At 39.2% G+C, this 25,564-nt stretch overlaps 2 protein-coding genes across 7 annotated transcripts in view; one reads left to right on the top strand and one right to left on the bottom strand.

Moving 5' to 3' along the window:
• Window positions 1–75: 75 nt before the first annotated feature.
• slc44a1a (solute carrier family 44 member 1a) lies at window positions 76–10,355 on the bottom strand. The gene is made up of 16 exons (XM_037093236.1): window positions 10,096–10,355; window positions 9,716–9,802; window positions 8,625–8,767; window positions 7,578–7,714; window positions 7,292–7,385; window positions 5,902–6,071; window positions 5,204–5,293; window positions 4,903–5,045; window positions 4,595–4,781; window positions 3,399–3,567; window positions 3,128–3,284; window positions 2,902–2,985; window positions 2,672–2,809; window positions 2,338–2,574; window positions 1,778–1,852; window positions 76–1,611 (listed from the first exon to the last, which is right to left on the bottom strand). The coding sequence occupies exons 1-16, from the start codon at window positions 10,117–10,119 to the stop codon at window positions 1,588–1,590; spliced, it is 1,959 nt and encodes a 652-aa protein (XP_036949131.1). The 5' UTR covers window positions 10,120–10,355; the 3' UTR covers window positions 76–1,587.
• A 597-nt stretch (window positions 10,356–10,952) lies between these two features.
• dlc1 (DLC1 Rho GTPase activating protein) overlaps window positions 10,953–25,564 on the top strand; it is a 90,608-nt gene continuing 75,996 nt past the window's right edge. The window contains exons 1-3 of one of the 6 annotated variants that reach the window (XM_037093167.1): window positions 10,953–11,206; window positions 11,687–11,883; window positions 20,746–22,735. In XM_037093167.1, coding sequence (XP_036949062.1) covers window positions 20,813–22,735 — 1,923 coding nt within the window. In that variant the 5' untranslated portion in view covers window positions 10,953–11,206; window positions 11,687–11,883; window positions 20,746–20,812. Of the gene's footprint in view, window positions 11,207–11,686; window positions 11,884–18,885; window positions 19,506–20,745; window positions 22,736–25,564 lie in introns of those variants that run through there. The other 5 variants (XM_037093176.1, XM_037093183.1, XM_037093193.1 and 2 more) reach the window with 5 other exon arrangements.

The following is a 25,564-nucleotide window of genomic DNA, read 5'->3' on the forward strand; positions in this document are numbered from 1 at the left end:
AGAATTTCTTATCTACAAGGTAGGTGAAATCGTTTATTTCACATTTTGAAGGAAAAACAAACTGTCTGACAAGACTGTCTTTCCTTCTTCATTTTTAATACAAAAAAATACAAAACACATTTCTTTTACATATATAAAGCCAGCTTTTAACATTATCATCCACTGTCCCAGGAGTTACCAACCACTTTACTGAGGTTTCATCTTTTTTCTAGATTAAAATCAGATTTGGATTATGAAATATGGAATAACATAAATGGCAAAATCATTTATTTCCCTTAAGTGGATTCAGACAACTCTAAACTTGTTAGTCCTGGTATGAGGCTGAAACGTAATTAGGTTCTCATTACTTTTGAAGGGCATGGCACCAATGGTGGACACAGTGGAAAGGTCATTCATTTGTAAGGATTTGCTGCCCTCAGGTGGTTATAGTTAGAAACTCCATGGTTGAATCCTCAGTGAATTTTTGTTGCATTTTAGCCTCAACAGATATTTTAATTGAACATTAATAATGACTTTGTAAATACTGCCTAAAATCCCTTTAAGAACGTGCTGGGGATCATTGCATTTTTATCATTTTTTAAAAAATGTCATTATAATGCAGCTCAAGTGCTGCTTTCCATTTGTTTATTTACACTACTTTAAAAAGTGTTAGTTAAGTAAATAAACAAATTGACCCCATACTGTAGTACCTTAACAGTTTGTTATTCAGTCATGGTAAAAAATATATATATATTTTTGAGTTTGTTGTAGTACTTCATTAATATTGTAAATATAAAAATTCTGAGTTTGAATTTCTTCTCCAAAGCTACATGGTGTCCCTTTAAAGCTTTTGGCCTTCTATAATTTATGTCAGTAGACACAGTGAATAATGAAGAAGGACCTGAGAGTCATCTTTTCTATTCATTCTAAATTGTATTTGCACTTTCTTACACAGCCCGTGTAGTGTTTAGATTCAAAAAGTATTTTCTGTATGTTTCAATTTGTTTGCTGCCCCCTGCTGACTTAAAGTGGGTGATGTAGCGTATGATTTACTACTCCATAACACTGCTAACCACACATGCTATGATACATCAGTTTAAAATGATACAATATGAGAAGAACTGAACAACTGGAACAGCCTAACAAACCACAGTTAGCTATTCATTTCAAAGTGTACACCAAACTGTAGCTAACAGTGTTTATGCAACAAAGCATACATGTCAAACCATGTTAAATCTTTCATTCAACCCATAAGAACCTAGACATTTAGGGTGGACATTCAGGACATTTTAGCACATATAAAGTGTCACCATGGGTTCTTATGGGTTAAAATAATCCACGTTTACAAAAAGAACTTTTAAGGAAAAAAGACTAAACAAACAAACTTTTCCTATTAATAACAAAACACAAACACAAATTAGATTTTGCCATATTACAACTATTAGTTTCAAACCTTCTTTCTCAAACATAAAAATACAGTGCATGCTCAGCTGAATCTACATGTAGCTTCTGTCTGATGTGTTCTGAAGTTATCTGACTGATGTCCCTGGGGTGAGTTAACCTTTGGTGTTTATCGAGTGGTTTTGGCAGTTTTTTTCTGATGCTTGGTCAAGCTACAGTCCCACCATGTGCCTGTCAAGGGAAAAAAAAAATAATAATGTATAGTATTTGAATCCCACAAAACTAACTGATTAGCTTATTTACATGAGGTAACAGACATGAACCCAGTTTTTGTACTTCAACAGATTAATAGCTCATGTACACCACACTGGGGAGAAAACTACATTTTGTTACTCACCATGGACTTCATCTCTCGTCCATCTCCATCACCTGGACCGTACCGACCCATTTTCTTACTGTTCTCAACATATTCCTGGGAAGGGAAAGACAGTCAAAGATCAGTTGTTTTACTTTCTCTTATCACAACACTTGCATTCTGGGGGCAGTGAAATGTTTAAGAAATCAATAATGGTAAACAGGAATCCAGTTGTTTTTTATCCGAGCTGCCAATTAATTTTGGACAAAACATTCCCCATGGTTCATGAGTCACTGAGCCCATGAGCAAGCATGCCTTGATTTCACAGGCATCTGACTCTTGAGTCAAATGAGAATGTTTTGCCCTTGTGAAGAGAGGCAGTCTGTCTGTGCATGAATTGTACAACAGGTCTGCAACACTCATGTTTCATTAGTATCTCTATTACTGTACAAGTGGTTCTTGCGTGAGGAACCAAAGAAGGAGGAACTGAAAGAACTAAATGCTTCTAACACTCCAGTCACTTGGGTAGAAAAACATCCTCTGAAGACATTCGTACCGATTACAACATCTCATACTCGTTTATATACACAATATCTTCTCACCATTAAGGCCTTGTCCATGTAGTATTCACGTCCGGGGCTGCCATCGTTATACTTTGTGTCCACAGCGAAGCAAAGGAAGAGAACATCAACCACATTTTCAAAGACTGACAGGAAGCAGTGAGCCACCAGATATGCAAACAGACAGACGATGAGAAGAGGCAGGACCCACACGGTGTAGTCCTTCTGGTAGTTCAGAGCCAGGACGCCAGCAAAAGCTGTGGAGGAGACTATGAGCACCTAAGAGTGAATGAAGATATAAGAGTTAGGAAACATATAAAAAGTGGGGGCAATCTTTTTTTCTAAAAATTACAGAATAATAAACTTTGTACAGTACCTTTCCTAAGAAGAGGACAAAGTCACCCACAGTGTTGATGGCAGCCACTCGGAGGGCGTTCTCCACCAGGATGAGGAATGCTTCACGGGCGGAGGTGCAGAAACTGGTGCTATTAATGGCGGTCGCAGTGTAAGCATTCTGAAATAACGTGATGTGGACATATTTAGGATCTTGTTTCCACAGTGAGGTATACTAGATTTTCCCTCTTCCACTGACCTGACATGACTTACTTGATTTAAGTATGCGAGACACTTCTCAAGACACCACAAACAGCAGACACAAGCTTTGAGCATGCAGCGAGCACAGGCGTTTTCCTACAAAAAAAGACAAATTGTGTTAAAATAAAGTGTAAAACATATACATAATTGAGAATTATAGGCTCAACATCAGGGTTTGATTGATTTTTTGAGATTGTGGCATTTCAAAATAAACTTTGCATCATTTCACAAGGTTCACCTTTCCTTTGAGCTGGCTGTGGATGTATGTTAAGATGAGACGAGGAATCTTAACAAGTGTGATGATGAAGGAGCCTTTGGCCAGAGTGCCCAGATGGTAGCGGATGGTTCGCACCATGGAGGAGAGGATGGGAGTGACTGGCATCTGGGATTTATTCCTTTAGACACAGAAAGACAGACATGATTGAAACTGAATTATCAAAAGCAATGTGAAGCAAAGACAGCATTGAGCCTTTAAAGAGATAAAATACTACTTATTTGCTGTTGCTTACCTTGTGAAATAATAGGTCACCACGGCTCCAGCGATTGTCATCTGCTGGAAGGCGAGAATGAACTCACTGATCCAGATGAGACCCACAACGTGGTACCACACCAGGAACTGAAGAGGCCCCTGCATTTCATATTCAACCACACCTGTAGCATTGTTCTTTATCGGTGTGCCTGTGAAGGAATACCAGCGTGAATTTGGGTCACATGTATTACAGGTCAGTCAGTGTAAATTTACACGGGAGCTAAAACAAATGTATCGACAGTACGTCCCTCTGCATTTCCTGAATATTTATGCAACCAAGAGCAACAAATGTGGAAATTTACTTAAGGGGGACTGTGCAAAAGCACATATCTACATTTGTATTTACTGTAACTATACTAAATCATGTTTTCTGTGTGCACTACGGGGGGGAATCAATCACACAGGTGAAATTAACTCTTCACTTGTAACCAATGTGTGACTGCATCAAGCAACTTGTCACCACTGTTCTTCATCACCTTAATACTCTCCCTGTCATTTGGTCTTTTGTATGGAGTTGAACACAGTTGACAACATCAACACACAGTACACCATATTTCATAAACTCATGACACTTTTACTATAATTGACATTTTGCAACAACTGTCCTCATAATATTTTTCACACATCTAAGAAGTTGAAACAAAGCGCAGAGTACAATTTACTTTTCTAACCAAAAGAAAATGTCATTATCTTACACAACGTGTATTTAAAATAACCAAGGCATTTCAATTTTGTGTTAGTCCGACTTGCATTTTACATCTTTTTTTAAATTGAGATCATAAGACACTGATGCAATGAGCCCCTCAAAAAATGGAATAAGCTATCAAATAGGATGTTCTGACTGTATTTGTGCTTCCCCTTTTCTTTTGAATACTAGTTTCTTTTTTCTTTTGTTTGCTGGAATTAAAAGTCACTGTAAAAAAAAAAAAAAGATAAGTGGGAGACGAAGAGAGAAGTTGCTCTTTGATTCCATCCTCCCACATCACGAGACTGGCACAAGATTCCAAATGTGGGAGTTCAGTCATGCCGCAAAACAGAGACAAAATGTCACAGAGTAACAAACTTAAGATTCTTGTTTGGGAAAGTTATCACAAACACATGAAATGATAAACTAGTCTGTGCTCTACAAATCACGTACACTCCAACAAATCTGACAAATGAATGAACTACAATCACCTGAAGTCCCGAGGAAGAGGAGCACAGTGACCCAGTACACCCAGAAGAGCATGAGGCAAATGAAGGTCCAGAAAGGCTGCAGGGCCAGCAGGGGAAGGTGGATGAACACTTTACCAGCCACGTGGAACAGGGAGATGGTGAGAGCCACACGCTTCCTCATAATGAACATCACTATCAGGAGAACTACCTGGAGGGTTAGACAAGGACCAGTGAGCGAAAGAAATCACTAAACATGTCACTCTCTGATATAAGATATGCTCTATTAACAAATGCATGCAAAACTACATTCCATTGCACTCAAGACATACCGTGAAAATAGTAGCACCGATTGAATACACAAGCAAGGCCTTAACGTTGTCTGCTGCCACTTCTTTCCCAAATACTGATAAGGTGCTATGATTGAGGGCATGCTTATGATCCACATAAAGCCACCAGAGGACGCCTGTTCCACCTGCAAAAGACCAGAGCCCAAGAATAAAAAACGAAACAAAAAACAAAACATCCTGATCTCCTGTTATGCATCACCATTACGCAAATCATGACACTGCCTCATATGGCCTAAAGGAGGCCCAACGGTGCTAGAACATGTACGTTGCTCTAGAAAGTTACCTATAGAGCCGATGATTACGAGAATGGTTAGAATCCACACCAGAACTTTGGAGATGTAGCGGATGACAACCATCATGATCAGGGACAGAACTAAGAAAAAACAATGTGCATCATATGAGTATAAAACACTGATTACATGGAAGTAGTTACATCAAGCTGCAGAATAGTGCTGATATTATGGTATCTGCTGATGAAATAATGCATAAACTTAAACATAAATAAACACACTGAACTATTAAGCCATGGGTTTGCTTTTCATTTAGACAGTAACTGAATGAGAAAAGACCACACGCCCCCTGTAGGGAATCTCTGTTCTGCCACGAATCATGTAGCCTTGACAATCACTTTATGCAAACAGACAGATCAAAGAGCTGAGATAAAAGATGTCTAAATCAGCTCTGTCTTTTTTGCTGTACCAGTGGGAGGAGTTAGAGCAGACCTTAAATTGTATGCCTGTGGGCTAAACTTCAGGGAATACAAAGGCAGGAACCACTCAGACATTTCCTGTTATTCTGAAAAGGGGAAAAAAATATAGCTTCCCCCTCCGAATGTTGCTCTCCTACTGAATCCTCATGAGCAATTACAGCTGTGCAGTGGGAGCAGCAGAAAATAAGAAACTTAACAGCAGTCTGTCATTGGGTATTCACTAACAATATCCACATGCATTACTGTAATCCAAATGTAACCATGTGTTATACCTAAAGCCAGCAAACAAAGGAGCATGATGATCTCCTTGCTCGCCATGACCCCTGCAGCGACCCGGCGCAGCATGCTGTTGTCACTGACGAATGTGACGAACGACTGAGCAAATTCAGCGTAGCAGCCGATATCCACAGGAATGCAGCGGTGGAAGATTGGGAGAGATTTACTGAAATTGGGACAAAAATAAAGCACATGGATTTATTAATTTTCAATGTGTAGTAATTCAGAGGACTATGGATATCTACCTGTATCTATATATGATTTTTGTATTGGTCCTCTTCTGTACTACATGTGTAAGTAGACCAGACAACAGTAAATAACTGGGTAAAACTTTGTTCTGGAATTAACAATTGAAATACATTAAAAAAGTAAAAACTAACTGAATGATTGAGTGGTAGACTTTCTGTCCTCATAATCTGAGTTTGAACTCACTGGACCTGGGATGTTATCAATCTACTGATTGAGTTAAATTCATCCAAAAACAATTTATGCATTTTTTTTTTCCTTCAGTGTTTTATATAAATTCTGGTGCATGTAAAACATCTTGAAAGTTAAATAGGTCAAAGTCAACAACAGAAGCTCCTCTCTCCCAGAGAAAACACTGCCCAAAAAATGCTTTTAATTCTGTGACTTTGTGATATCACACTACGCAATTTATGCCCAGCGGCTATTTCCCATGTAAGAATGGATTCAGCACAGCTGCTCTGTTGTTGTTAGGTCAGGGGTGTGAGTTGACCAATCAGAGGAGACTGGGTATTTGGTAAAGAGGGCCATAAAGAGACATGAACTAAAACTGTGTTTCAGGTAGGGAGGGAATACAGAGCTGCAGGACTGGATTTTTTATGCACTAAACCATGTATACCTATTCTAGTTGTAACTCAAAATAAAATGATGAACCTGGAAATAAGCATTATATGAATCTTCGGTGCATACATCAACACTTAAAAGTTACAAGTTACAAGTTACCCCTATAAACACCAAAGACATACATAACTCACTTGCTTTTGTCACTTGCTGTCCTGGTTGAAAACATACCGTATCTACATGAGCTTCATTTAAGACTTCACCAGCACTAACTGATTATGGCCCTTTTTCTAAAAACAACAATAACAGCATTACTAACAAGGAGAAACCAGGTACTAGGGAGAATGTAGCCTTGTCCAGTGATTAACAACTTTCTTGTTTATAAGTTGATGCTAAATTCAAATCTAAAGGATATGAATAAAGACAGAGAATCAGCACCACCCACAAACCAAAATGCTAGTAAATTATTCAATGGATGGTAGATTTGCATCACTCAAAAACAATGGTGAACAAAATTTGAACCTTCACTAAACATATGATAGCTGGACAAAAAAGCTATTTTTGTACCCTTTGCTTAATTACCTTGGTGGAACAGGGAGTTTGGGACACTTAGTGAATCTTTCTGAATGACTGGGGTACTTTGTCGGAGTAATATCATAGGAGCAGAGATTGGATCCTATCAACATGAAAACAAAGAATAAATTACATGTTAAGTTTCATTCAAATGTGTGCAAGCAAGTCTAATGGCATCAAAATGTACATCCCATTTATGCCCAACATTTATACATGTAAATATAAGTAAACCAAAAACTCTCAGTTAATATACTGAACAACTTTTTTCTCGTTTTCACATTGCAGTTTTCCTCACCATTATTCAGAGCGAATTGCTTTACATCTTGGTATGACTTCAGTTCAGCATCAGGGCATTTGGAGACACACAGGGCGATGGACTTGATCTTCCTGTTAATTAAATCAAGGTTGCAAGGGTCCAAAAAGAAAACATACCTGACAGGAAAGGAAAAAAGAGGGAATTTCAGATTAGCTGTTCAATTAAATAAAGTGCTGCCAAAACCTTCTCTCCGAAATAAGGAAAAAAGGGAAAGAAGCTATCAGTATATTTGGATATTACTATGCTGACTGGGACTGTTCGGTTGGGGCAGAAAATGAAAGCTGTTGACATTTTGCTACTCTGTCGCACAGATCCTTCTTTGTAGCCGAAACGCCTTTTATTCAAAGCCTCCACGGGCAATCAGCCCATCAATAAAGCATGACCCATTGTTTCAGCAAAACTGGGCTGACAGGCTGCATGCTGATGGAAAGCTACGGCCCAAAAAGGCGGAATATCATCAAAGACTTCTCACATGAAGGGGAGGTTTTAGGACAATTCTGTCTGCATGATAAAAAATATTTAACTGAGACTTTCTCAGTGAGAAATTATAAAAAGGGAGATAAACTATTCATTCAGATGAATGGAAAAACGTGCAGAACATTGTGAGTCACTGTGGCTCCGTGTTGGTGATATTAATCTACATTAACCTTCTGAAAAATGCTCTCCAAATATCAGACTGTCAGTATTTTTCTTAATTTGTTAGAACACGTAGCTCATGGTCTGGACAGCACAATCTCATAAACTATGTAAGGTAGAACAGGAGGTAAACTGATGTGCTTACAGATGCAGAAACCAGTCCTTTGTGGCAAATTAGAATATTAGGATTACATGATGTAATTCTTGCATGGGCAGAAGTAATACCGACTTCCTTCTTTTGACTACAGGGGGCAAAACAAGTCTTAACATATTTGCTTCAATGTACAGAAACTATAGCTAAATCACGATAACAGAGCCAATGACATGAGGTGAAGAGGTGAACATAAAGCAGTATGTGTTATGTTAAGATCATTTGTAGATCAGACTAACTTGTTTTCCCTCATGTCCCGTCCACTGAGAGGCACTCCAGCAATTTTGGTATTATTCCGACCACAGGTGTTGCCATAGCTGTCATAGCCTGAGATTAGCCTCGAGGCAGCTCCTGTGGCGATGGGATAGCCACAAATACAGGCCTGCAGATCACACATATCAGAGTGAATCACGCCAACTGTCCGAAAGGATATCATGAAAGACATGCACTCATGTTCAGTAGATTGTGAATAATATAAACATGATTTTTAATTTGCCACACTGAAACATTGAGATGTTTGTAAAAAGCACAATTTAATAGCAAACCTACCGTAACAAAAAATGAATGTCTACCCTTACAGTTCTTGGAATGTTCAGTTCTGGAGGTGTTCAGCTTTATAGTAATTTCACATGATGTGATTTATGGCGCTGTTGAACTGGTTTGCCTTACAACAGCCTTAATAACAGGTCTTTTATTTATCTATTTTTTTACACACTTCACTGAGCTTGGAGTTAATATTAACACAATATATTTAAACAGCCTGCAAACTATAGTACAGCCTCCAAAGTTACTACAAATTTGACTTCATACTTCCCTAAATTAGGTTCCACCAAACCAATTCTTAATTTATTGCAGAGCTGAAACGGTCTACAACTATTTGCATTATAGAGCCATTTCACTGATGTCTGTGCATTGATCAATTCCTCAGTATAGTATAGGATTTATAGGTATGACCAGGTAAAAGAAGTGCAGTCTAATGCATCAGTGATACATAAAATCCTGCCTAGTCTGAACATTGTATTTTTTGTTAAGAATGAGTTTGAGATGTGATGATTCAATTTCTTGACCATTATGAAGGCTGTAATTGCTGATGTTGAATCCAATGGCCCTAAAATTCCACCTTAACAGGGAATTTGGGTAGAAAAACAATCACAGTTACCTCTTATACATTGCAATCTAACAACTTCACACACTACAGTCAGATAAATGACACTGAGGTTTAATCAGCATCTATCTAACATAAAGTTCCAACACAAATTAAAAACTGTAACCCCCTTGAATGTGAAATGTATTGCAGAGCTTAAGGTAAGTGGTAAATTGGAAGACTTACCATCCCAATACAAAACAACGTGAATATGATGAGCCATGGGATGTCCGTGCAGCTGTGCTCCTCCAGCGGTTTCCAGTCACGTTTGCCCTTCCAAGGCATAAATAATCGATAATTATTAAAACAAAACAGATGACACAGATATCCTGACTTCTGTTTCGCTTGGACTGCTGCAGTGCTGTAGCCGCCCAGCAGCGCCTCAAGGCAGTAGACAAATAAATGTGACTGTTTAAAAAAAAACAAAAAAAAAGGCAAGCGGGTCTGCCCCAAGTGTCGAACAAGTGACGTTGTCGGAACACACGCTGCCTCAAACTCCTCTGCAGATTAAGTGCTTGTAAGTTTTAAAGCGGCCATAACTGCCATCGTGTTTTTAGCTAACTTACCTCTGTGCTGCTACAACATCCCATTGTGAGGGACAACACGACAACTTGGCGAGGTCAACGCAATCAAAACGAAACTAAACTTTACTTTTTCTTTGGTTGAACTTAACCGTTCCCCGTTCCCTTCCTTATTTTCTACCAGTAACCCATGCAAATACACCAATGTGCCGATTTCTTTGCGCCGTTGTCAATGTAGCAGCTACACCCATTTGTGTAACTCCCTTCGTTTGGAGTATCAGGTAAACACGGAAGAAGGCAAACTTTCTTATGATGCATTCACGTGCTTTCAGCAATATTAAAATGGTCACGGAAAGAGCCGCAACACCTGCCGCTTTGAGTAAAGCTTTTTAATTTGCACTCCCATTTGTTGTTACATTCATGTAAACTTTGCTAGTGATGCCACAGAAGGAACAGAGGGTCTGTTGAAAAAAGAAAAAAAAATCTACATAATTGGGAATTTGGTCAACAGGAGCCCACGATGACGCCTCCCTAGTTTCCTTATAAATATCTGTTTATATGCATGAGTTCATGCGTCGTATATTGAATATGCTGTTGTATAGAAAGAAAAACAAAATAGCAAATCTGGCCTATGATTACGATGCGGGTGAGTAGCATGTCAAAAAGGCTACATATACGTCTTAGAGAGTGTAAGAAGGCTTTCACGGAATTATTGTGCATGTAAATTACGACATGAATATCAAATGAAACACACGTACACACACGGTCATAACCGCGCGCGCGCACACACACACACACACACACACACACACACACACACACACACACACACACAGTCATTGTTTCCATCAAAAGTGAGATCCATGCATGACTTAGAAATTTACAAGGTGCCATGAAAGCAGCATAACAGCCGGAAGACTGGAGTTGTAGATGAGCGCACGTGTTTTTTCTGGATTAATTACGTAGTTAATTAATTAACTATTAACTAACTGATAACTTAACGTAACACATAGTCGGACTTGGTCTGTTTCTCCAAAGAGGCAGGAACATAAATTATGAAGACGGGTGAAACTTAATTGAGTAAAATTAACTACCAGGGGAGATTAGGCCGTTTGCTAGCTTAACGGCGCCATCTTGCGGCAGCAGTTTTAAACAGGTGAGTTGATGAGTCTCAGCTTCACAGGCAGATATTTTTGTGACATTTGGTCACTGTAAGCTATTCTTATGTGTTGAAATACAAACATGCTAACATAGTGGCACTCCCTTTGTGAAAACTACCATTTGACACACTGAGCGTTGAACAATTTAATGTTAGCCGTTACAGCACCTTTCACATTGACGGGGCAGAGAGAGGAGAGGCTGAACAGTACGTCTGGATGACTGTAACATGGACCACACAGTTCAGGACACTTACAGCTCTGGATTTCTTTTTTCAGTGTGTTAAATGAGCTGCAAATATGCTATCAAATAAAAAATAAATAAAAAAATTTTAAAAATGAAAGGATGGTCGCTTACCTACATGTACAACAGCTCCCCCACATTGATTCATACGAGGTTTTGTCGCCCCCAGCAGCCTGTGTCATGCTATTGCAACCAGTTTCTTCCATCAAAAGCTAATACTCATTTTTTATTACAGACTCTCAGGTAGCCCCATTTCTGTGGCACAACAGGACTTCATCTTTCTAAGAGACACTTGGGTGGGGATACCTGCTGACAATGTGATTTCTGTAGCCCCTCCAGCTGATGGGTTTTCTCCCACACTGTGCAACCTAACTGCATGTGGCAGGAGCCTTCCAGAGGCACACACATTTACACGTCCAAGCACAAGCAAAGGTTAGTGATTTGGGCTCTGACTTGAATCCTGTATGGTATTTTTGAAGTGTTTTTTAATTCTAGAAAAACACTGCCCCATCGTATGTCCTATCTCTGTTTTAGGAACAGCATTTTGTTCATTGAAACACTGGATTTGTAATTTTTGCATCATGTTTGCAAATAGTTGGACAAACAACAGGGCTACATGAGATGGTAAAAAAATCATATTGTGATTATTTGGATGGATATTGTGATTGTGATATGATTCACAATCAATGGGAATCACAATTTATGCATCACAATTTTCATTTGTGACATTTTTTAGAATCTGAACCAAACATCTGGACAACAAGATTTGTCATCCGGGGCCTCTCTGCAGCATTTTTGGATTTTATTAATCATGATCCTGTTTTGTCACACATTTTACCTTCATCAAAAAGGTGCAGCTTCTTGAGATTTGGATGTTACACTAAGCCAGGTTGCAATTTTGATGTTATTTTTGCTTAATTGCGCAGCATTAATATGCTATTTTAAAAAATCTTGCCGTTAGACATTCCCCACAAGAGTCAGATGTTTGAAGTAGCTTCATTTTCAAGAGGGCATCACCCCCTGCTTCAAGAGGTTTCTGGTTTCTTGACCTGTATGTGTCCTGAGTGGGCTGGAATGCCAAACTGTTTTTTTTTTTAAGAAGAGGTGCCTTCCATCTTATTTTCCTTCAGCTCTTATTGCACTATAAACGTTTCTGCAGTGTTGCGTAGAGGACTGAAAGGGAAGGTAAATATTTGACTGTGTAAATCAACTATTGCCAAATTCCTGCAGTCTTACATCTGAAATATAATCCTGTTTAAAAACACTGTATTTCAGAGACACATGCACGTTTTTTTCATAGCCGTTATTGTGTCAGTGTGGGTTGAAGGGTTAAAATACAGAGATGTCAGTAGAGATATTGCAGGAACAGAATATATGATGAGCACCACGGTTTGGTATTTCTATATGACTGTATTTAGGAGAACAAGTGCAGATGTTGGGAGGTTACATTTGGAACCAGAATGCAAAGTAACATGGAACGGAAACATAACTGCTCAGAGCTCCCTCTCATCAGATGATGAAACAGCTCCTGGCCCCTCGTCTCCTTACTCTCTGTCTCAAGTATTTCCTGCTGATGCTGCTGTGGTAACGGTGTCCAAGGACAACACGTTTTCCTGGATCTCTAACTGGAGGAATCAATGCCAGCATAGCATATGTTCAACACAATCCTGGGTGGAGGGGTTGTGCAGTATGTCACTATTCAGGCCCTTACAGGGATGGGCCCAAGCTCAAGACTCATTCCTCATAAACAATGACAAGAGGATAAATATTATGTGTATCTGTCCTCTATTACTGTCAAGATTCAAGCTGTTAGAAATGGCAAGCTTTGGAGGATATGATCATTTCCACAAGGCAGATCATTTGGAGTGTCTATGTTGCATCCATTTTTTTTCTTTCTGCTAAATGGACAGAAGGGGTGGTGATAAATGACTTGCTTTTTACAACAGCTCTTTGTGAATCACTTGCAGTTGCTTTTTCATTCATGTGAACAGTAGTTGTAGTTTTATGTTGGTAAAAGAAGCACAAATCTTAATTTTCAAACAGTTTTGACATTTAAAGAGGTCCAAAACCAGAGCAAAGTTAAACATCTGCTTGTTAAAACAATTTTGGTACACTAGATGGCTACTGTACATGTTTGTGTTATCAGCCTGTAGATCATTTGCCACATTTAATGCTAATGCCCATGTGACTGTTTTGTGTGTCTCCATATGGCTGTATGCATTCCTGCACACACGTTAAAGCTACAGAAGTGTGAGAATGTGCTCAGGTGCTGGTGTTTACAGGGTTATGGGGCATTCGTTTGAGTCACAGATGAAATCCAGCTGTTGTTGCCAGCTGGCCCTGCCTTGATCCATATGGACCTGTCTCAGGCAGATTGGCTGAGCAGAACATAGGCTGCATCTACTTTCACAGGGTATGCAACACTCACTCATACTTAACAGCATCTTGTCGTCATTATTCGGATGCCAAGCAACTTCCATGTGCTGCAGAAACTGGTAGGCCATGCAGCGCTCTCTCAAGTACAGCTGCAATGATTATTTAATAAAACATGAGATGTTTGAATAATACTCTTAATCTCTTAAGATAGTTTTAGTAATTTTTCAAGCAAAAATATTTTTCTTTATGATAGTTAATGTAAGGTCTCTGGGTATTGTCATTTTGGGTATTGTTCTATATTGTTGGTTGGATCAAAAAACTTTGAAGAAATTGTATTATGTGTATGTATTGTTGAGTTGTTTTTTTTTTTTTTTAGTTTTTTTTTTAACAATGTGTGACATTTTATAGATTAAACAATTGACTTGTCCTGAGAATAATGAACAGATTAATCTATAACGAAAATACTCGTTAGTTGCAGCCCTACTCTCGCCCATGAATAGCAAAACACAAATCTCAAGGATAATGGACATATAAAGGGAAATACACAAGAGGTTAATCTCCTGGAGGATGAAGATCTAGGATGTCTGGATTAAGTCAGACAGAGAGGCAAAGACATGAGAGTGATTTCAACTATTTGATGACTTTCTTCGTTGGAGTTTTTGTTTATTTCTGCTTGTCCAGGACAAGGTCACAGTTAAAGACATAATGTTTGGCAGAGTGAGATTTTCTGGGATGTTTAATCCTCCTCACTGCAACAGTCTTGATGTGTTATTTGAATTAAATTAGTTTCCTCCTTTCTTATATGCCTGTATGTAATAGGTGTATCAATTTCAGGCATGTAAAATCTGGATATGAGCGTATTAGAATATTTTCAAATGGCATATGATATTAAAGTAAAAGCAGCAAAGCAAAAAATCTAAATTCCAACACTGGAGTATTAACAGTGTATTGGTATTGTGCAATTTGATTTTACAATTTATGGGAAAACTAATCAGTGCCTTAAGAGACAATGATGTTCCTCCCCAGTGAATGGTGCAGGTGGTTTTGTATATACATAATTATGTTTGCTTATGTGAATCATGCATTTATCCCTAATAGGTTTGGCCAGACTATTTTCAACACAACTGTGACTGCATCCAAATGTCTGTTTTCTTGTAAAAGCAGTAACGTCTAAAATGGCAGCGTCCCCTTCACTGCTGGTCCTCAAGGCCTTTTAAAAAACACATCACAGATGGTAAACAGTGAACACCAATGGGACTTTTCAGTGTGTGACGCAATATTTTCCACTGTTGTCTTGAAAATGTAAGGCCCAGTTGACACAAGTCTGAATCATTTGATTTGACACGTCAAACAACATGCTACATTATACACACATACAGTATATAACATTCAGTCATGTCTCTTACACACACGAACACACACATATCCTCTCACAAGAAGATTAGATAGATTATTTTAGCCTGGAGATTGTTATGGTCCGTATCCTCAATAACTTGTACTTCCTGTTCCCACGGTTAACAGTCACACTGTAACCCATGATCAGTGGCCAAGGCCCCCTCAGTTTCTCCCACGATGACTTCTTGTGTTTAGACCCACACGAGCAAAGTGAGTTAAAATCCAAAGATGATTAAAGACTTTTTTTTTAATAAAGACAGCAATGGAGCCCTCGACTGGCTCTAAATGCTCTTTGTAAAGTTGCATCATCTACATTGAGATGATGTTTCATTCAACAACACTGTGATTGCACAAGTTCCCACCCAGGCCTCAAACGCTGTTATTTAAACCGGCATGACTGTAGGCTTTTGAAAAAGGAGTTGTTAACCACAGGGCATAGCAAGTGACAGGAAAGGATTGCAAGGATCTTGGTGTGGTTTGTTGATGTTAATTTTAGATCCAGTTGAAATCCTGGCATTTTGTTTAGTTTTCTTTTTAGTGTAAATGAACCGTACATCCGTTTCTACAACTTCACATAACTGCTAGGCAAGTACAGTAGAAAATGGTTATTTAAAGAAGCCTTAAAATGGGCGCAAGAAAATCTTCTCAAAGCAGTCTTTGTGTATGCAAGGACTGAAAAATGACTCAGTAATAGGAGGGACAGGATTTTTTTTTTTTTTTTCTCCACAAGCGTCACCTACACTTTCCGACATGGGCAAACAGTGTGTGTTCTTCAATGCCCATGATTTAGACGGGCTTATTTTTTCAATAATAAACTATATCAGTGAGGAATGTGAGGCTGTTTCCTCTGGGCCCTCACTGCTCCACTTACGGAGTCCAAGGGTTGAACAGTGGGGGATTATAGGGTGAATCATGAATAGGTCTTTCTTAACCATGTATGTGACCGCTGTAGACATGTGACCAATGATGCTGCATGCCTGTGAGAATGTTCATGCTCCTCCTCTGTGATGTGGGACTTAGACAGAGTCTGGACTGTAGATGACTCCAAAATCAAATAGTCACAACCTTATATACAGTACATAGCAATTTACACAGATTTCAAAATAGACTGCACAAACATCTACATAAATAACCACAAATGGAAACAGAGAATATTTCAGCTCATATGTCAGACTGTTGTGTCAAGTCACGGTCAACAGTGTTGACATTTACACAGACTTTTCATCTAGTGCCACCAGCAGCTCAAATTTTTCATTTATCCTGTAAAATATTTCACAATCTACTGGACAATTTATGGCTCCCAGCTTAGAATGCAGGGATGTTGATGAAAGAAATCAGTCTTATTTGGGTGGCTGGTGTCTATAAGTACAATTTTATAGGGATACAAATAAAACTCTAGTCTTCCTCCACAATATAAAGGAGATTATGGTTCCATCTGTGTTGTTTGTTGTGGTGGCCTAGTTGTTGGCTGTATAGATCTGGTGATCTTAGATTATGGTTAAGCAGCTATTGTTAGTTTTATATTTAGAGTGAAACTGGGCTGTCAAGTTTGCTATTGGATTAGGCTCGACTGTATTAAAGGGCATTCGCTGAGGTATGCGCTGTACTGGTTTCCATTCTAGTTTTCTTTTTCGATTAATTTTCCATTTTTTTTATGATTAAATGTTTATCTTAAAGATGTCAAATATTATGAAAAATGTTCTTCAAAATTTCCCAGTACTATGATCACAGTGATATCTTCAAACTCCTTTTTCTGTTCAACCAATAGTCTGAAACAACAGAAAAAAGCAGCAAATCCTTACATTTACGAAGCAGGAACCAGCAAATGTTTGACATTTTTGTTTGAAAAATGTATGCAAAATTTAATTGATTGTCAATAGTTTGCAAATAATTATCTTTTGATTGACTAATCAAAATCAAAATCAACCAATTTTTGCAGCTCTAGTGAGCTTAATAGTACCACTGTGCCCCAGAGCTGCTAGTGTGGCTGGGGACTTTCTGAAGCTACATTTTGTTTTAAATCCACAATTTTAATGCTTCAGTGCTCTTGCAGCTGATGCACAGACAGACATTAAAAAGACTGCTCATGGCCATCCAGTCAGACACATGTTGCTGATTGAACATGTGTATGCACAGTGTCACTGACGGATCAGACTGTGACGTAGACCAGTTGCCCTGTGGCTGTGCAGGATGGTCGGATTGGCAGGGTAGGAGGCTTAGCCTTTTAAATTATAGGCCTGTGTTGGATGTCCACAGGAGGTAATGAGTGGATAGCCTGAGTCATGCTCTGTGTCGGCCTCTGCACTTCAATCACCAGCCTCATCCACATAGAAGCTTCTGTGACCGAAAAGATCTGCATTTCGTTACAGTGCACTCAGCGTTACCACAGAACGCCTCATGTGACACGCTGCAGAGGAGGCTTGTTGAACTTGGATCCTTCCCCTTGAGTACAAACATCTGTGTCCCCGGAGAACCAGCTTTGACGGCAGTGTACAGTTTCCCAGCGAGGCCCCTAAGAAAAGACTCATCCAGAGCCTCAGCTCACATCTGGATGACCCAGAGGTTAGAGGCCGGGGGGAGCAGGCAAAGTTGGAGGGGGCTTCATTCCATGTCTGTCTTGTGCTTGAATCATCCCTATTTCTTCTATCACTTTTTGTGCACCAGACCTTACTGAAAAAAATAAAGTCTTGATTAATATGGACACAGCTTGTAATATGGATTTGCTATTGTTGGAATATGATGAATGTATTAATTTGACTCTCCAAATGGTTGTCTGTGGAGTATTTTATTGGTTTTGGAACCTATGTGTCAATCAAACTTTACAGGCAAAATTGATATTCATCTTAAATTGTCTCAGTGGCATTAAGTGCAAATATTCCAAGCTTAGCCTTTTCTTTCTGCTGAGTACCTCTTGCAAATGACTATATTAGGAAATGAATTACTGGCATTTGGGAGCTTTAATGTTTTTTCTATTAGGTCTACCGTAAAACAAAGATATCAGGTTGACAGCACTTTTAAATTGTCCCAGTCACCTTAGAACAATTCAAAAGAGATTTATATTGTCCAGATAATCTCACAGAATACTTTAGAAAATGTATTCACATAGCATACATCTGTAAAGATATCATGCTTTGCTTTTTTTCATCAGTGCCAGTGTGTTTGGTTAAGAATGCCTGTAGTATTACAAGATGACAATTTTTTTTTTTTTTTTTTTTTAAAAAGCATGCCTCAGATATAACTGCCAAAACATTAGAGCAATCTCTCTTGGCCCACAGCCAGAGGTCTTACGAAGCAGCCGGTCTGTTGCTAATCAAAACCAACTGGTGAGAGCCTTGCCCCGCTTCGTGGAATAGCGAGTGAACGCAGAACGAAGAAAACGTCTACTAAGAAGAGGAGAGAGACAGGTTTTGGGAGAAGAAGTGGAGAGGAAGTTTCTAAAACCGTTAGGAGAGAAAGTACATTAGAGGAGGGTGGAGTGAATATAAAGTGTGCTGGGCGAGTTGTGAGACGGGGGATGGGGCTCCTAGGATGTGACTCAGACTCCCTGTCAAAACCAGCGGGGAGGGGACCTGATGAGAAAAGGGATAGAACGGAGGAGAGCAGGGGTGGAGTGGGGGAAAGAAAACCCGGCCCCTATTACACCACCCCGACTCTTCGGCATTCAGCGTCAGCAAAAACCTTAATGTGATCAAGATGGAAGTTGTCTTTGGACTTTTCACTGCTCCCCGGCTTTCTGCCTGCCTTTGGGGGCTTCGCTGCCTTTCCGACAGTTTTACAGCGGAGGTACTGAGTGGAGACCAGAAAATGGTTTGCAATAACCAAGACTGAGGACTGCTAACAAAATAAGATGCATGTCAAGTGACTTAGAAAAAGATGGACTCATATTTCATGAGCGTGGACACATCGCTTTCAGTGGATGAATGACAAACTTGCAAAACATCTCTGGATAACTGCACTCTAGGCAAACACTGGATCTATAACCTGGATCTGTTGGATTGTTACCTGTTGTTGAATTACTTTCTTTAAACCTGCTGGATTATAAAAAAAAAAAAAAGCTGTCATCACTGGAGGATTTGGTGAAAGGTTACTCCATCTTTAAAATATCTGAATTTTACTGAGCTGTCAGTTTTGCTGTGGCTTCGGGGAGAAGTTGAAAGAGCAACTGCTTTAGGACTCCTTTTTGGTAACCTCTCGTACTCGTACTAATAACCAGGTGCAGGTTCATGTCAGAGGGTGCAGATGGTAGTCGACACCATCCAGCTGATCTTCTGAGGAAATAAAAGGTGAACTAATAATATCAATTATTTTCAATGTTGCTCCTGGTTATTATCAAGAAAACTTTTAAAAGTGTTCTTTCGGAAACTTTTAATAGCATGTCATTTTGACATAATGTGCAAAATATTTTATTTAATAACTTTTTTAGATTATTGACATCTGAACAACAATAGAGAAATTTTATTGAAAGTGCCTAATTTTAAGTCACTGTACAATACATGAGGCATAGCCAGGATATCCTATGAGCTATAGCTTGATGTTCTTAATCCTCTATCGTGATATTTTTATATATAGCAGATGTGCAGCGTGTACATCCTGCTTATTGAACCCTTGTGTTCCTTTACTTCTGTACATTCTGACCTAGAACAACAGGAAAAAAAACACTGAGCGCAGTAAAGAGCTTGATTTCGTGTGATATGACCGACAGTATGTATTATGGTAATGTTGCCTTGTGCCTACCTGAGTTTATCAAACCAGTTTTACACAGTTAACCCCAATTGGGGGACCTTGGGGTTTTTAACCCTAACCCTAACCCTTAAGACATGCAGAACAATCACAGAGCCACTACTGCACTAATTATAAAAGAATATAGTCATATTTTATATCAAATTAAACAGCAGAACCTGGGCTACAACATGTTAAAAAATGTGTTTATATGATCCAAACACAGCCCAAACACTACTTAAATAAACAACTAAACTTCAAACTTCATGAATCACCCTAACTCTAGAAAATTGGCTTGGGGCTTAAAGGGTTAAAAATAATATATATTGATGGTTTGTTGTGTAAATTTGACAACCTGGTTCAGTTAAAGTTAACTGTGTAAAGATGTTAAAGAGTAAACAAGGGACATCTATGTTTATCTTGATGTTTATCTTGATGTTTTAGCAGCCAGGCAGCTGTGTTGGCTTTTTTCCTGGCAGCTCCTTAACACTTCAGGCAAACACAACTGTTCCAGATCAATACATTCAATGTAGTTGAGATGATTTAATGTGAAATTCAGCACAGCTCGGCTTAAAAAGGCATCCCATGTTAGATTAACATAACGGAGAATCCTGTCATACAACTTCCAGGAAATGGTGAATGCAATATCACTGCGCCCTTATTGAACTTTTACTCACTCACTAGCTGTTTACTTTAAGAGTGAAAAAGTATTTACCACGTTGTCACCTGCACAGTCAGTTATTGTAAACTCATTACTTGGAAACGCTGGCTGTTTCTAATCCCCATTTCTCTTCTCGATTGCAGCAGACTTGGTTCTCCTTTTTTGCCTGGTGTCAGAAGAAGCTGTATGGGATAACACTGGCTGTCCACCATGCCAGTAGCGATACGGAAAAGGAGTTGGGAGGAGCATGTGACTCATGCTTCAGGATTACAGTACAGCTATGATGATCTGGATCTGGTGTGCTGTCATGGGGTGGACAGCGAGGGGCCGTGGGTGGGAGCAGGGGCTTCCAAACAAGGTCGACGGACGAGGTGTGCCTCTATGCCAGAGGGCTGCCACCGACTGCATACAGAAGACCTGGCTCAGACACGTGAGATGACGGCTTCTGTTGTGAATGATGAAACTAATTCAGAACAGTTGAAGCTAATGCAAAGCCATGTAGAAGTTCCTGTGGATTTGCAGGAGGAGTCAGTCCACGGCTCTCATGCGTTGGTGGATGTTGACATTCCCAAACGTGCCTCTGAGTCAGTGCATCTCCAAACCACAAACATTGGGAATTCTGGAGTGTGTCACTGTAACTCAAACAGTGAGATGTCTATTGCAAATAATTCTTGTGCAGCTGAAAGTAGCAGTGAGAAAACTGTCAATGTTGAAGCTGAAATTGGCACAGAGAGTAGTCAGAGTCACGACATCTGCAATGACGATAATGTCTTTAAAAGTCCACATATCTGTTGTGAAGAGCAACAATGCATCCCTATCTCTGCAAACAATGGGCCTCCACTGTCTGAATGTGCTAGTGAACAGCCTGGCAAACTTCCAAATCATCAGGAAACAAAGGAGAGCCATACAGAGGGTTACAGCAGACCTCCTGAATTCTCTGAGGCCACACAAAAACCGTCTTCTGCTACTGAACGGGAACCTCAAACTGACCTCCCAGATGTAGAGGAAGAGAAGATTTCCACCTCTGGCCATGCTGATGTGAGAGTAACCTTACCTGTTGCTATGCTGCTTAGTTCAGTTGATATGATGGATAGTGGTGATGTGATGTCACAGACTAAGAAAGCTGTGGAACCAGTTGTGACTTCAGTGGTAGAGGAAGTATGTGACAAAGGAAGAAGCTGGAATGTAGATTCTGCTGACAAGCTGGATGGATCAAATGGCCCAGAAACTCTAAATGAAAATACAGGACTTAAAAATCGTTCAAGAGACATTCAAGAAGGAGAGCAGGATCATCGTGACTGCACTGGGGTACTGGATCAGGCGCGTGGTTGTGACATATTCTACCAGACATTGTCGGAGCAGCATAATGTTGAAATGACAGTGGCGGATTGGCCTCAGATAGAGGAAAGTACACAAGTCGAAAGAAGCGAGAAGGCAGCAGAGGGCAGGTATGAGGCAATCACATCATCTGATATTTGTTTCAAAGGTCAGTGTTGCTCTTTGACAGTTGAAAAACTGGATACAGAAAAGCCAATACAAACAAACGTTTTTCAATGTGCAGACCAGTATCTCGAAACAACCACCTCCGTAAGTCAACCAACAGAAAACAGAGATGAAATCTTTGTGTCCAAAGAGTTGGCCTGTTGTGAAGATCAAACCCTAGCTCAAGAGTTGGAAAATAGCTGTTCAAAACTGGATACTATCCCAGAAGCTAGCCACACTGAGCCAGATGACACCCCTGTACTGGATCCTCAAAAGAACTCAAATTTCCCCCCAAATCCAGATGTTCAGCGCTCCCACGTGGGTGATGAACATGCAGCTACTGAAAAGCACACCCAAAACCTGCCACCATGCTCTGCAGAGGTCAATGATGAGCTGTCACCAGAGAGACTCCATGACAACCAAGAGACCAGTGGTTGTTACCTCAGTGAGTCACCTGCCTGTGAGGTGGCAGATGGTCAGAGGGAACACCACAGACCAGCAGCAGCCTCAGACTCTAGTATGGAGGAGACAGATGAGGCTGCACACACGGTTATTTACAGTGATACAAAGCCAGCCAGTCCAGTTTTAGATGGAACAAATGAAGCTGGAGATCAGAAAGCGGACAACGTGGTCAAAGTGCGCATGAGAAAGGTAAGACTGTATTTAATCAAGACGTGGAAGGGATGCAGTAGATCATCATTAGTATTCATTTTGTCTTCAGCACCTTGAAATTAAGTTATTTTTCAATGTGAACTGACACTTACTGGGCAAATATGGCCTACAAATAATTTTTGTCCCACACTCTGGCAGGCCTCTTGGAAAACAATGACTTCACTCTCACATGCTTACAGATCTGTGAGTGGGGGGATCTGTGAAATGTTTTACTCTTTCTCAACTGCTCATTGCAAAACAAGGTCCTATAAGGGCATGGAGACTATGAACGCACGGAGGGTTGGAGGCTCAAGTAATCTCTGGGGTGAAAGGCTTAAACTGCTTTCTTCAGCTAATAGTGTACATTATACTATTTACACTCTGCTAGCCAGCATGCTTGCTAAGTACAATCAAGTGCCAAAAACATGTTAAAACAAAACAATGGCCTGAGAACTGACTCACTATTTATTCACTATTAGTAGTTACAGTGTTGGACTTTTTTGGACTGACAACAAGAAATCTATTATTTACAACACAGGGCGTATTAAGCAGGCATGTTGTTTGGACAAGTACCATATTGTGGAAAGTCAAGTTCTTGTGATTTGTGCTTGTTGAACATGATCACTCGCTTGTAAACAACAACTCTTTCAGAGTTTAATATGAAATCTTATCCTCAAATTGTTTTCAGAGTTGTATCCCAGTACCAGTACTGGTTATAAAAATCTGGTGCATTTAAAAGCCTTAACACACTCATCAGATATGAAAAAAATTCAGCTAAAAGTTAAAAATCATACTGTAAGTCATATTATATGTCATGATGCAAAAATAATATCGTGAATCACATCGCAATCATCATAATTGTGAAAATAAATGCAACATGTTTTGTGTTTTTACCATATTGTGCTGCCCTGATACAGTATCTGACAAAAATTGTAAGTCCTTCATAAAGACATAGACTTTTACAACTCTGTTTTTATAATTATAGCTATTGATATTAGTTAAAAACTTTATTCAATGTTTTTATAGTGCCTATAAAATCATATACTTGTTTAAGTGTTACCGAAATGATTTGTTTGGTGGCATGTGCTGTGCTGTGGTGATTTTACAGTGTGGTGCCAAGGGCCGAAATAACGAAAGTTGTATTCCTATATAAATAACAGTGACTTAAAAAATGCCTGGCTATAAATATCTTATTTGAGTTACTTTATTATTAATAACTGTTTTTTCCTCCATTATATCTCATCTTAAAATTAACAAGATAATCAGTTACATTAAAAGGCTTAAGAATTCCTTGTGATGTAATATCAGTCAGCTGAAGCGTCCAACATTAACAGTGGCTTGATGTTCGGTCTGAGGATGTGCGTTTTTTCTGTCCTCTTGGTTTATACAATGTGGTAATATGTCACAAGTAACATAACTTGTGGTATTGTTTTGCCATGTTGTAGATTTTTTTACACTCTTGAACATACTCTTGGTTTGGGAGTTTATGGGGTACAGCTAGTTGTATCTTAATATCTTAGTGTCTTAGTTGTAACTTAATGGTCATTTTACAGGCTTCAGTTGGTGGTCTGTTGAATTGAGTTGCATTGTACTGACAGGGGTTTATAATTTTGTCCACTCCATTTATATAAATGAGGGTAGACTAAATAATATCATACACGCATGCATATAATGCAGTATAAAAACTGTACTTTATAGCCATCATGGATGTAGGCTTTATTGTAGGACTGTTTTTAGTTTAAGCTAGGTGTATCCAAAACAGTCCACCACAATATGCTTTGACAAAAAAAAAAAAAAAAAAGCCAAGTGTTTAACGTGTCTATGCTTGATGTATCATATGATGACACTCCGGTTCTATTTGTTCCTTAAAAGTTTCTGAGTTGTGTAATCCTGCAGATTTTCATGTATTATCCCAGCATTATTTCAACATAAATTCTGTGTTTGCCTAGTTTTGAGGCCCTCTTAGTCATGACCAACATTAACGTCAGCCCATCAGCTGCCAAAAATGAGAAATCACAGTCCAGTGTTGGGACATGGAAAACCAGTGCTGCCTTTATTACCACTCGCTCTAGATTCAATTTTAGGATGACTTTAAACCTTTGGATTAAATATCCTAAAAAACTGGCCCCTGGAACTCAAAGAGAGGAGTTGAGCCATTAAAGTGGAAGGCGCCAAAGGCAATCCATCCACCATATGGCTGGCCTTCTCTTTGACTGCACCACAGGGCTTTCACCATGGGGTGTATTTACATGCTCTATGAAGTCAGTTTACTTCATAATTGTGCTAAAGGGAAATAAATTATTCAACAAAAATTAATATCATACACAAGGGAGGTACCTTACTATATTAGCATAAAGAAAAGAGAGACAAAGCTTAACGAATATAATTACTGAACTGATGTTATTATCTGAGTGGACAAAAGCAACTGGAATTATCTCTGACAAGATATTGTATTAACTCGTGATCATGTCCCCAGTGAAACATGTTGTTGTTGGAGATTCAGTTTGTAAAATGAACCCATCTGGTTTGCATAATGGCTTCAGATTAACCTGATATTGAGCTTTGTTACTGTGTTTATTTGTTTTAGCAACAAGGCTTTACTCTGACCTCAGGGCCAACTGGCTCAACTGTCGTTTATCTGACAGCAGACGACTTGGCAACATTATTGTCTCAGAGCTCTCTCTGTTTCTTGTTCTGCCTTTCTGCCCTTTTTTAAAGCAAATTATTTTCCTTTGGTATCTGTATGAATGAGATCCCTAAAGTAAACAGAGTGCATATGCAGTGTTTTGATGCATAATTGTCTGAACACTATGTTTAGCTCAGCAGAGA

The sequence above is a fragment of the Acanthopagrus latus genome, chromosome 1 (assembly GCF_904848185.1).
Source record: "Acanthopagrus latus isolate v.2019 chromosome 1, fAcaLat1.1, whole genome shotgun sequence".
NCBI classification, from domain to species: domain Eukaryota; kingdom Metazoa; phylum Chordata; class Actinopteri; order Spariformes; family Sparidae; genus Acanthopagrus; species Acanthopagrus latus.

Bases quoted from the DNA above. Each gene is read 5' to 3' on its own strand.
- slc44a1a (XM_037093236.1), bottom strand. From the start codon at position 10,119: ATGGGATGTTGTAGCAGCACAGAG. The intron at 9,803-10,095 runs GTAAGTTAGCTA...ATGCCTTGGAAG, and splicing joins GATGTTGTAGCAGCACAGAG to GGCAAACGTGACTGGAAACC. The intron at 4,782-4,902 runs GTATGTCTTGAG...CTAACCCTCCAG, and splicing joins TCGGTGCTACTATTTTCACG to GTAGTTCTCCTGATAGTGAT.